This window comes from Leptinotarsa decemlineata, unplaced genomic scaffold, assembly GCF_025532065.1.
Source record: "Leptinotarsa decemlineata unplaced genomic scaffold, Ldec_3_MD MMD2_tig00002082_RagTag_RagTag, whole genome shotgun sequence".
Taxonomy (NCBI): domain Eukaryota; kingdom Metazoa; phylum Arthropoda; class Insecta; order Coleoptera; family Chrysomelidae; genus Leptinotarsa; species Leptinotarsa decemlineata.
In genome coordinates, this window is record NW_027412573.1 from 3,793,530 (window position 1) to 3,806,835 (window position 13,306).

At 35.8% G+C, this 13,306-nt stretch overlaps 1 protein-coding gene across 2 annotated transcripts in view; it reads left to right on the plus strand.

Moving 5' to 3' along the window:
* The window catches only part of LOC111502523 (E3 ubiquitin-protein ligase ZNRF1), a 52,503-nt gene that overhangs the window by 34,059 nt on the left and 5,138 nt on the right, over positions 1-13,306 (plus strand). For both annotated transcript variants that reach the window (XM_074176855.1, XM_023156622.2), the window contains 2 exons: positions 4,795-4,890; positions 8,341-8,446. In XM_074176855.1, the coding sequence (XP_074032956.1) occupies positions 4,795-4,890; positions 8,341-8,446 (202 nt within the window). The remainder of the gene's footprint in view (positions 1-4,794; positions 4,891-8,340; positions 8,447-13,306) is intronic.

Genomic DNA, 13,306 nt, shown 5'->3' on the forward strand with positions numbered 1-13,306 from the left:
GTGGTTCCCCTCAGATATAATACACGAGAACCCATGAGACCCATGAGAGAACGATGTTATCGCATGGGTCTCTTCAATCTTGGAAACAGGAAAAAGTAGCAGGGGACCAAATCTGGTGAATACGGTGGTTGATGCATGATTACGGTTTTGTTTTTGGTGTTCACTTTATTTTTTGAACAGCCCAAGTACCATGGTTTGTCGCCCTTTAGAACTTCCTCGACCTACCTGTATATGCCCAATGTAGTCGGTTTTGAAGTTTACATGTTGTCATATTCAACGCGAGTTTCATCAAAGTATCCCCTTAAAACAACCGGGCTAAACGCCGAGGCTTATCTTCCGGATGAACGTCGGACCGGAACATTACCTCTCGTGCAGTTGGTCAAACTCGCCGGATTCGTGCACGGCACCGAAACCCTTGTCGGATTGATTGTGTTTCCGGTGGTGGCGATTTGTTCGTAGAGGATGCCGTTGCGTTTCGGTATCTGATCCTGGGGATGGGAATAGCCATCGGATCGTGTGTGCCGGACGAAGAAGCCGACGCGAACGTGCGATTCCGTCGAGTGGTTTACGGTAAAGTTTTCAGTTTTGTTCGATTGTTTTTTTTTATACAATGCAGTTTTGCGGCCATACTGAGTTTGGCGATTAGAGAAATAGTTGGGATTGAGTCGAGTAGATATATGACTTCATAAAAGTCGAAAATTCGGCAAAAAAACAAAGTGGTTTCGGTTATTTGAAGAAGTCATCATTTCAGATCCATCTTAGTCCTGTGATGTGTTTTAAATTCTACTTTTTCTTTTACGTAGTCCTTTGATGTGTTTTTAATTCTACTCTTTCTTTTACTAAAATATAAACAATTCTCCTGGGCCTGACAATCGACAATATGTTTGTTTTGAAGTAAAGGAAAGCAATTTTCCCTATGATTACCGCTTTTAAGTGAACGACCACGATTTCCACGTGGACTACGACAGATTACATACAGAAAATAATTAAAACTGGTGGAATCTTTGAAAATCAATTAACACAAAACATTTTAATTTCCTCACCATTGTTAAACGAGTTTTCATAAAATGAGAAAAGTCAACATATTCAGGACGGTTCTTCATGGAGAAGGTTTACCAGTTCCAACACCCCCGGCAAATCGGGAGCAAGATTTGGAAAAGTATGATGACCAGGCAGATTCCCATGATGTGCCAGAAAAAGGCGGTTCTCATTTTCCCGAGAGTAAAGGAAGAACACCTCATTTAATCGAACAACCTGAATTAAATGACCTAGTTTGGGACCTAGGGTTCTAGTTCTAGATTACAACAATGGAATTTACTAGCCCCTAAAACCAAAGTTACAATATTTAGGAACCGTAACCATGAGATATCCTCGTTTTTTATTATGCAGGATAAAATGTGTGTTTGTGTAAATCCAAATGATGTGATGGAAAAATTAGGATTTACACATAACCCGGACGAATAGCGTTTATTTATAAATTCGTCTGAAACAAGTTTAAAATCCGTTCTGCACCATAATGGTAACAAAAGACCCTCTAATCCTCTCGAACATGCAGTTGCCATGAAGGAAACACACGAAAGTAACTTATTCTAAATGCAAGAAGTTATAATACGTATAAGTGGCAAATATGTGGTGACCTAAAGGTCATAGGACTATTACTAGGTCTTCAGGGCTCTTTTCTTTGCCTTTGGAACAGCAGAGCAAAACAGAGCCATTATCAAGTAAAATAATAGTCTCCGAGAGATAAATACACTGTGTCCGTAAAGTATGGAACAAATTCATTTTTAGCTAAACAGGTCATTTTAAGAAATAATCCTGAAACACGTCGATTTTTGATGTTAATTTACCGTATTTTAAAATAATAATCTAATATACAGGGTGAATTACGTTCGAGTAATGACGTCACCGTCATTTTTTTTAATGGAACACCCCCATTTTGTCTCAATTTTCGGATTTCTCTAGCTGAGCTGATTCCAAAAATGTATCACATGTTGATTCTAATTGGTACAGGGTGGACAAAAATACAGTAGTTGTGTGTGTGCTAATAAAGTAACGCGTAACATTCTTTATTAGGTAAATTAACAATATTATCAAAAATACTTATTGTCTAGCGGCAATTGGTTTAAATGTAACACCCTGTAGTTTGTGCTACATGTTTAGAGTAATAAAAATGAGCTGTTTCCAAACATGTTTGGTACTTGTGGTCTAGCAGACAGAATATGAAAGAAATTATTTCTTATCTACATTTATAAAAAACATAGTCGTCTAGTTTTTTGTGAAATATCATCATTTGTTTAATAATTTATTGATGTTCAGTGACAGTTTAGTACTATAATATTTTTGGTATTCGTGAATATTCGAATGATTGCTTAGATTTAATTGGAAGTAGAAATGGAGTTAAGTGTAAAACAAAGAATTGAAATACTTATGATGATTGGGTATGGAGACAGATCGCGAACTTAGATGGAAGTGTGCAATTTGTTTAATGATAAATATCCAGAAAGACCTATAACGCGTTCAACAGTCAGTAAGCTGGAAACGAAATTTCGAGAAACTGGTACGGTTGCAAATGTACGCAAATCAGGTCGTCCCCCTGCAAATGCTGATACAGCATTAGATGTTTTACTGAGTTTTGAAGAAGATGCGCACACTTCTGTTCGTAAAGTTAATCGCGAAATCGGTGTTGGCAAAACAACGGTACACAAACTATTGAAGCTTGAAAAATGGCATCCTTATAAAATCAAACTTATGCAAGAATGATGATCCCGATAGACGACTCCAATTTTGCGAAGAAATGATGGATAAATGTCACCGAGACCCTCTCTTGATACAAAACATTATTTTTTCTGATGAGTCCACTTTCACGTTAAATGGTGAGGTTAACCGTCAGAAGTGTAGATACTGGGCAAAAGAAAACCCGAATCGAAATCGAATCATTGGAACCTACTTTATCGAAGGTAATTTAAACGGGGCAAAGTACCTTGAGTTTTTAAGGGGGTATCTCGTACCTACTTTACGTAATTTATTTCCCAGCAGACGCAATCCTGGAGGTTTTGATGAAAGTTTATGGTTTCAACAGGATGGTGCACCTCCACATTATGCTGTAGATGTTAGAAGGTAGGTAGATGAAATTTTTCCGAACAGGTGGATTGATAGACGTGGACCCACTGAATGGCCAGCGTGGTCACCAGATTTAAATCCTTTGGATTATTTTCTGTGGGGACATCTGAAGAATGTTATTTATAAAACGAAACCAGCAAATATTGAAGATGTACAAGTGAAAATTCGAACAGAAATAAACAATATTACGCAAGAAACCATACACAAGGTTCAACAAGAATTTGTACACCGTTTGGGTTACTGTCAAATACAGCAAGGGCTGCAGTTCGAACATTTAATATAAAGTCATGTATTCCAGCATATTCTGTCCGCTAGACAATAAGTATTTTTGATAATATTGTTAATTTACCTAATAAAGAATGTTATGCGTTACTTTATTAGCACACACACAACTACTGTATTTTTGTCCACCCTGTACCAATTGGAATCAACATGTGATACATTTTTGGAATCAGCTCAGCTAGAGTAATCCGAAAATTGAGACAAAATGGGGGTGTTCCATTTAAAAATAATGACGGTGACGTTATTAGATTATTATTTTAAAATACGGTAAATTAACATCAAAAATCGACGTGTTTCAGGATTATTTCTTAAAATGACTTGTTTAGCTGAAAATGAATTTGTTCCATACTTTACGGACACAGTGTATATTTCAGGTCAAGCTAACGTAAAGAATATACCTTTTATTAATCCCAAAAACCTTTTTGTTACATCCCATTATAGATTAAACTGGGGTTAATGAAAAATTTTGTAAAAGCATTAGACAAAGAAGGTGATGCGTTCAAATATCTTAAACACGTTTTTCCAAAATTAAGTGATGCAAAGATCAAGGAAGGTATATTTGTTGGAACACAAATTAGAAAACTACTAAGTGATCAACAGTTTGATCAGAAATTAAGTAATGTTGAATTAGCTGCGTGGAGTTCTTTCAAAAGAATTGTTTCGGAGTTTTTAGCGAAAAAGTAAGTAGAAAATTACGAAACACTTGTAGAAGAACCATTTGAAAACTACTGCAGAATGGGATGTCGCATGTCTCTCAAAATCCATTTCTTGCACTCCCATTTGAATTTTTCCCAGTGTCAGTGACGAACAAAGGGAAAGGATCCACCAAGACATACTGACAATGGAGCAACGTTACCAAGGCAGATGGGATGCAACAATGATGGGGGATTATTGTTGGTTCCTTATGAGGGAAGACAATGAAACATATAAACGAAAGTCAACATTTGCAAAAAGGTTATGAACAAAAGACTTCATTTGAATGTTTTTTCATGTGTATTGTAAATGAAGTCTGTTATCCTCAAAATATATTGTTTTTCTTTTCTTGTTTTGATCTTATATTTCCCTATAATATGTGAAAATTTTTTTATAAAATAAAAATAACTGTTACTCAAAATCTTTTCGTGATGGAAAATATTTGATGTTGAAGTCTCAGTCACGATGCCTTAAACTCTCATGTATAGCCATTATAATATTAGCCACAACTTTTTTTTTATTTGTTGGCTAGTGTAATTTGTAGAAAACTTCAACACCATATTGTCTTGGAAACAATGTATCTCTTCGCCATTTTTTTCATAAAATTAACTCCTGAACATTTTTTACCGCATTTAGGAAACACCCTGTATATGAAATATCTAAATAATAAATTTGTTGAAATATATGTTTTTGTTGCAGGAATCAAGTGCCCAGTTTGCAGTAAATTTGTGATTCCTGATGACATAGAATGTCATTTGGTTATGTGCCTAACCAAACCGCGGCTATCATACAACGGTAAGTTGACATTCATTCCTTGTCTCGCCAAACTGAATGACAGTTAATACAATAAGATAGGGAAAAAGCGTCTGTAGGCAATAAACGACTGTTATGAATACTTTACGCATTTCTTGTCGGTACAAGATACATTGCAGTTCCATATTTTTGACAGCACAGATCGCGATCCACCAACCAGTTAACCGTTGTTTGTCTGTATATACTGTGGGCGATGGTGGAATACACGTTAGATATTGTTTCATTCAAAATTTGACTATCAAGCTATTATATTTCTAATAAATATTTGATATGAATGTAATGTTGTGATATGCCGACTTTGCGATTATGGAGATTTTTGCTGTCTATAGACACCAGTAATAGAAAACAAATAATAATTCGAAGGGATCATTACCACAAGGTGGCGCTGAGGTCAGCGCAAAACTAAGGGGAAAACAAAAAATATGTTGTTCTTATAAGTTGAAGTGTTCTCTTCAAAACTACATACGAGTACAGTCAATAATCGGTTTACCTATTCTGAGTTCGTTACTTTGGTATTATGGGGAATTCTGAAAAACCATGTATGTTCAAGAATGTTTTATTTTTTATGAAATTCGAGAAGTAGAAAGCCAGAATATTTCTTTCCTCATAGTTATCACACTTGCTCACTGAACAATATTTTTTAGTTTGCTTAGTCATTGTAAAAAGGTCACTACAAACAATCAAATGTAACAACTGATATTTGAATGTATAAAATTGTGGTTTCTTATGGCAATGTTCATGCTAGGTCTTGTCCACTCTGTGATTCTTTCGAATTGGGAGTATTTATCTCTAAAACAGGTATGTTGATAGTATAAGTGTTAATCTACAAAGGGAAAAAATCAAAGTGGCCTAAGTTAAGAAAACAAAATTTTTCAAGATAGTAGGTTTTGAAACAAGAGTAGTGAAAACAACAAATATTAAATTTTAACTAAATTCTTCTTAATCACTTTGATTCTGCATTCCTCTATTTCATATTAAGTGATATGAGGGGTCAGAATATGGTATGTAGGGTATATTTTAAGAGCTTCAACAAATTTTGATTGAATTACCAAATACAATGGGATTTTACCTTATTTGCAAACATTTGAAGTTATATGAATTTTTCAGTATCAGTTTATTAGATGACACATAGACAATCATTTTAGAGTTAATTTTCACAATATCAAATTCAAATAGTATACTTTACTTTTATAATTTTGGTAAATTCCTTGTGATTTTAATTGAAAAAATAACTCATTGATAACAAAAACATTTAGAAGATGTGTCATTTTTACATACGGTCATTTAATTCGTATTGACATTTTGGACAATTCTATGCCATTTTTCTGTGTTTTATGGGGTTATTGTTTGTATTGAAATCACAGAACTAAAATCTAGATTGGCCTTTGAAGAGAGAACATTGATATATATCGAACTTTTGAGTTGGTTTAGTATCTATTTAGGTTCAACTAAACACATTTCTATTTGAATTTCTACTTGTTTATATCATATCGTATAAACGTTCGAATATAAATCTTTAGTTCTCCAAATATCTGTTGAATGCGTTATCTTCACACGTTGTACGTAATTCAGGGTACTTCAAACCAAATAATAGCAATAAATGTTGAATCTCATTCATTGTTTATTATCTTAATCTTAACAAATTGAATTTGTGATGACATGGCTGAGTCACGGTTTTCAACAAGTTGTGTAAGGCAGTTACGTAGAGGAAAAACACAATCCGTGTGATACTTATATACAGTCATAGCCCAAAAAAATTCGAACATCAAAATTATTAAAATCTAAAGAAATGAAATTTAAACGTTCAAGCCAGTTTCGTATATACCTACACAGTAGTTTGAATGGACTGACGCCTATCAGAAAACAACTACTCCCCTGACTAATACCACGAAGGGCGTTGGATTATATCCGACAGGCTTCAGTGCAGAAATCTTCACAGAAAATTTTCTGCATAAGCAATTGGCAATACAACTGAAAGAGTCGACCTTCAATTTTGGAACGGGCACACATGCAGACCGGTTTCGGGCTCATTAGCCACTCGTCAGTGCAAGATAGTGGCCATCAACGACCTAAAGTGAATGCTATTCCATAATTGAAAATCGGAAATTTTTCAGAGTATTTCACTCCTCCTCCTAAGTTGGAGCGAACAACAAAATGTCACTCCATCTAGTGGACTAGGTACTAACCAACTACATATCCGAAATTTACCCGATTCCTCTGAATAAGGAAGAAAAACTTTCTTATTAGTCAGTATGAAATGTTCAATGTTCTGATGGTTACAGTATGTTGAGAAGTTCAACAGGTTTGAGAACGTTTGATATCCCATTGAAAAAATTGAAGGTCGAGTTGTTAATCTAATAGCAATTTTTCTGTTCATTAAATATGAATAAGTATCGATTTTCGTGACACGAAATAAAAATGTACTTATCCATTAACACGCGGTGGTACGGATATACATTTTACGGAACGTAAACAGGCTGTTTTTAATTGCAATTATATTTCGGTGCTTTATTTCATTGTTTTGAAACTAAACGACAATGGAATAATATTTACGTGAAGGTCGAAAACAGAAATTGAAAACTATAAACCCGCTCGGAAAAAGATAAAGACTGATAACGGATGAAAATATTGAGCTCTGTGTCGATTATTGCCAACAATATACAGTGTGATCCAAGAAAAGCTTCTATGAGGGAAATCTGAACAGTATAGTACGCTTGGAAAGAACCCGGATGTCACGCAGGTAGCTATAGCTGCCTCCGTGATGATTTTGATAATTTTCTTGTAAACACAAGACCTATTAACTGAAACCACAAATATGCGGGTGGCTCCTGCCGGCGGCCCCGTGCATTTGTATTTATATCTTCTGGTAACCAAGTGTTGCCCATCCTTAAACTTGGCTGCACCATACTGATGATGGTTCAAAAAGCCCGAAACACGTGTCTATGGTTTGCCACTTTATTGAGTGCTATGTCCGAATAAAAACTTCTTTATCTTTAATAAATATAAACATAATATATGATAACACAACGTCAAATTAGATTTAGTGCTATTGACCCTCATATGCCATCAATGACGTCAAATTATGGCGCCGAAAATGAGACAATAAAGACAATTTATTATTATTATTAGTATTTCGTAACAACTTATTTAATAAGAACTGCTATTTTAACGATAATTATTTATGATTTATGTTCATTCTATTGTGGTATTGAGGATGCAAAATTGATCAGAGAAACTGGTAACACCGTTCATAATATAGTGAGTTCATAGTATTATTAAATAAAGGGCGGTGGAGAATTTGATGAAGGCTCTCATACCTTCTGAAACGTCTTTCTAATAATAATAACACACTCCATATTTAAAAATAAACCAAAAAATTTTTCAACTAGCCCCCTATTTTTTCTTCAATTTTTCATTTACTTTTTTTTGCAGAAGACGTACTGACTGACGACAAAGGAGAATGTGTTATATGTTTAGAAGAATTATGTAAAGGAGATGTGATTGCGCGCCTTCCTTGCCTCTGTATATATCATAAGACGTAAGTTACTTTTTTGGTTTATCATTTATGTTTTAGAAATATGAAATTGGTCAAAGGTTCGTACGTACCACTCTAGTAAGGGTGAATTTTTATTACTCATAAGTATTTCGTGTTAGAAATGACACGTTAAAAGGTAAGACCTCGTTAATCCTTAGCTCACACAAGTTTCGACTTCTGAGGGCTGGTTCGTAGGGGTGCGAGAGCTGGTTAACGGGAAAACAGATTTTAAATAGATTTTTTCATTTTCAAACACATTGATATGCGGTTTTCCTATTAAGTTTCTCATAAAATTCGACCCTCAGAAACAGCCATCAGTTTGCATCTATTTACTTTGAAAACAGGAGTTTCGCTTTGAAAGTGTTCAATTTGGCCCACTCTGTACCATCTTTCTACAAAGTTGGGTTGATTTCTTTAATCAGCTATTGACAAAACAAAATCGAATCGGTGACTATACCGGGGTTTCTATGCATCTTGCTAGGTTTAAATACAGGGTGTAACATAAGTACGTTAAAATATTCAAGTGACGTATTCCTGAGACAATATTAAGAAAAAAAGTCTATATGAACTTGTGTTCGAAAATGCTTCGTTTTGGAGATACGGGGTGTTGAAATTGAATTTTTTTGTTCGCTTTTTGAAAATAAGTCTTGCAAAAAATAAGTTATTTGCACAAAATTCGGTACCCGGGGTTTTTTCGACGTGGGAAATCATGATTTCGTATTAATTTTCATGTAACATCTAGAGGGCACTGCGTACGCTGTCATTATTTATTTCAAATTGTCCTAACTCTTTTGGCAGTAAACTTTTGGTTCTTTTCATGAAAAAACCTGATTCACACATCTTTTCCAAGTAAAAAAGGTACACCTCCTCAACAACGCTGGAGGTGACCGTTTTCGAGATATTTACAATTTTCTATATCGATACATATTACTTAGCTCCTAGGGCGGTAAGTGAAATTGCTGAGAACATTACAAAAACTACGTATGTGGTGGATCTCGTCAAAATAAACAACTTTTTCCCATAAAACGATTAACGAAGAATGATTCGAAATACAGTTTGTTAAAATTTTTCAAAACATGGTAGGTTTTAGGCCAATGATCAGTGCCTCCTCTCCCTATCCATCGTTGGGGACATGCTACGCCTAAAAAATTTTTTGCTATCACACTAAAATGAGCAGGAGCTTCATCGTGCATAAAGCAAGAGTTATTTCTGAGACCAATGGGAACTACTTCCATAAGTTGGAGAAGCTCGTGTTCCAAAAAACGTAGGTAAGCATCTCCATTCAAACGTAAGGGGAGAAAATAGGGCCCAATTAAATAATCCCCAATTATGCCTACCCACACATTAAAAGAGAATCTGTCTTGGAAATGAGTTTGCGTTATCGCATGTGGGTTATCTTCCGCCCAGATGTGGTTGTTATGGAAGTTCATGATAGCATTTCTTGAAAAATTTGCTTCATCTGTGAAGAGGATTTTCGATAAAATTTGCGGATGTTGCGACTTTTCTTTGAAGCCATTGAGCAAATTCGATACGTAGTTGGAAATTACGTAGCGTAAGTGCCTGGACACGCTGAATGTGATAAGGATATAATTGCTGTTCCTTTAAAATTATGTAAACTGTCATGTGACTCACATTTAAAGTTTGACTAATTTTTCTAGTACTTGTCTCTGAATGTTCACTAATTTCTTCGACAACCGCCTCCTCCAATTCTAAAGTTCTTGTAGTCCGTGGCCGTCCTACTGCAGAATTTGTTTCAAAGCTTCCAGATTCGGAAAGTCGCCGGAAAAGATTCGCAAATGTCGCTGCATAAGGAGTCACGCGTCGGGGATACCTTTCCGGATAGATGCGTCTGGCCTCGCTTGAATTTCCGTCAGTCAAGCCGTATGCAAAAACCATATACGGGTATGGTACCAAAAAATCACTTTATAAACTCCGAACTGTGAATTTGTCAATTAATAGTTAAAAATGTGACAGCGAACTTCTATTTTTATTAACAAACTTTCATAACCTACTCGATTTAATTAACTTTGCAAGCGGAGAGAGACAAAAATTATTGAAATCAAATTTGGCTATAAAGTAATATGCATCGATGTAGAAAATTGTAAATATCTCAAAAACGATCACCTCCAGCGTTGTTGAGGAGGTGTATCTTTTTTACTTGGAAAAGGTGTGGGAATTAGGTTTTTTCATGAAAAGTACCAAAAGTTTACTGTCAAAAAAGTTAGGGTAATTTGAAATAAATAATGACAATATACGCAGCACCCCCTAGATGATACATGAAAATTAATACGAAATTATGATTTCGCACGTCAAAAAAACCCCGAGTACTGAATTTCGTGCAAATAACTTATTTTTTGCAAGAGTTATTTTCAAAAAGCGAACAAAAAAATTCAATTTCAATACCCTGTATCTCCGAAACGAAGCATTTTCGGACACAAGTTCATATAGACTTTTTTTCTTAAAATTGTCTCAGGAATACGTCACTTGAATATTTTAACGTACTTATGTTACACCCTGTATAATATTCGGCCATTTTATTTTAAACTGTTTACCACAACTAATACAGTACTGCGTCGTCGTTCTGCTGTTTTTCTCAACTAATGGGAAATGAAAATATGTTTTCTACAGCGCGTGTCGTAGACATCAACAATGGCGTGAATTGAAACTGTCAACATGTTTTAATAATTATTATATATCGGGTTGATGGCCGCATACGCAAAAGTAAAATACTTTTTCCATACAAATTTTGTTTGCTCCGAGAATTATCTCGGTTCTTAATTTTTCGTGGAGCGCTTTTGTTCATTAACGCTTATCTTACTAAACCAACAACAAATATTGATGGAAAATATAAAATGACAGTTGAGATAATTGATTCATCGGTTCTGGAAAAACTGATCATTTTGGTAATATTTGTTCATTTTTTTATTTATCGTCGTTATTTTTCGAATTTTCAAAAGTGAAAATTGGCACCACTAGAGACATCTACCGTTTCATGACTTTGCAACGGATGTTCGATTTAAAGATTGTTCGTTGGTTTCATGTACCTTTTTTTCAACCTTGGGAGCTGTCATGTACCCTTAAAAATATGTTTGTATTTGAGACAGAACACCCTAATTGTCATTCGTTTAAAAGGCCTATTGACCTCAGGGCTAGAACTAGAGTACCTCCAAGTTTTAGCCAAAGCCTCGGTAGATAATAACGTTATCCTGAGGTGGGTTAAAGGACACGACAGGAGTAAAGGTAATCGCATTGCCGACTTTTTAGCCAAGGAAGCGGCTGGAATGAGAATTTTAGGATTCAGTGACACCTGACACTGGCGGAACTAGCCAAACGTCACATTCATGCTCAATCCCTAAAGAGATGGGATGAAATCAAAGGATGTAATCTTACCAGGATCACCTTGGGCGACCCTGGGAAGCTGGCGCCGAAGAAATATCTGACGATGACCAGGAAAAATCTACGCTTAACAGTAGGATTTCTGACTGATCAGTGTCAGAGGAAACACCTCCACAATATGGGGCTAGTGGATACACCTCTATGCAGAATGTGTGAACAGGAAGATGAGACTGACAGGAATGTCCTATGCGAGTATCCGGAATTATCGTTAATAAGAGAGTATGTGTTCGGCGCGTCTGGGCCTACACCTGCCGATATAAAGGTGACGTCTCCCAGATACCTGTCCACCTTCCTGGAAAGGACAGGATGGACGATGACCTAGGAGGACAACTTTTTGGGAGGATGTACAATGGGTAACATGTGGCTTTAGTGCTGTGGACCTGCACTCAGCCTCCATACCCTACAGATTACGTCCGTTTGACTTTCAACCAATTCAAATTACCTCTGATCGTGAAGGATAGTTTCGGACGTCAAAGAATATACCTACTGTTTGTTGACACGATCACATTATTCATTAATCGATGTAAACATCAATTTCGAAGTGGTCATTAGAGATACCAGCACTCACGGATATATTGTAGCTAATTTAGTATTGATTGATGACCGGCTGAGATGGAACTGATATCACCTGCACCGTTCTATTAATCAATCGTTTTCGAATAGTGCTAGTCCTTGAGCCAGAAGAATTATTCTCATTATGAAGTAATAACGTCTTACAGCTTCCGCTTCATTCTGAGATGCCTTAGCAGGGCACCCACCACACTAGTCGATGCTTTTAACTGGCAAGTTTGTCAAGAAAATAAATTTCAAATGAAAATTCGAAACATTCACCTTTTCCGTCGTTATACAGTAGGATCTGACAGATATTTGTGCAAGCTTGCTCACGGAGGAAATTCTTGCAGATGAATCTTGTTCGTCCAGCAGCAGTACCTCGCTGGCGGACATTTTCATTATAACATGATTAGAGAGAAAAATTTCAGGCTTGTACGCCTGTTAGCTTGTAGGCTAACAAGGTTAGCATCTTCAGAAGAAGCAAATTGATACTGAATCTGAAGACAAGGGTTAGCTGTGTATATACCTAAAGTTTTTTGGTCCGATGTGGACTTTGTTTGTTAAATGATGATTATCCTAATTGATTTTTCAGTAATTAACTAGTGGAACCACTACCTGCAAATTAATTTGTCAACAATAGATTAAAAAGCGGACAGTTTGGTGTTAGGGTAATTGATCTCTAGAAAAAGTTTCCAACTTTTACACCAAAGGTTCCAATCTCATTGTTTAAACCGATTTTTGTGAAAATCTTAGTGTTTTTGGTTACTACTTTCATCCATATGACTTTCTGAAGACCTTTTGGAACAAATGATAACATTATGTCTGAGAAATCTGTGTCAATCGACAGGGATCCGGAATTTGAAAATAAGGACTTACATGTTCAAGTTCAGCGAGTTAACGAAACTATCTCGTTCG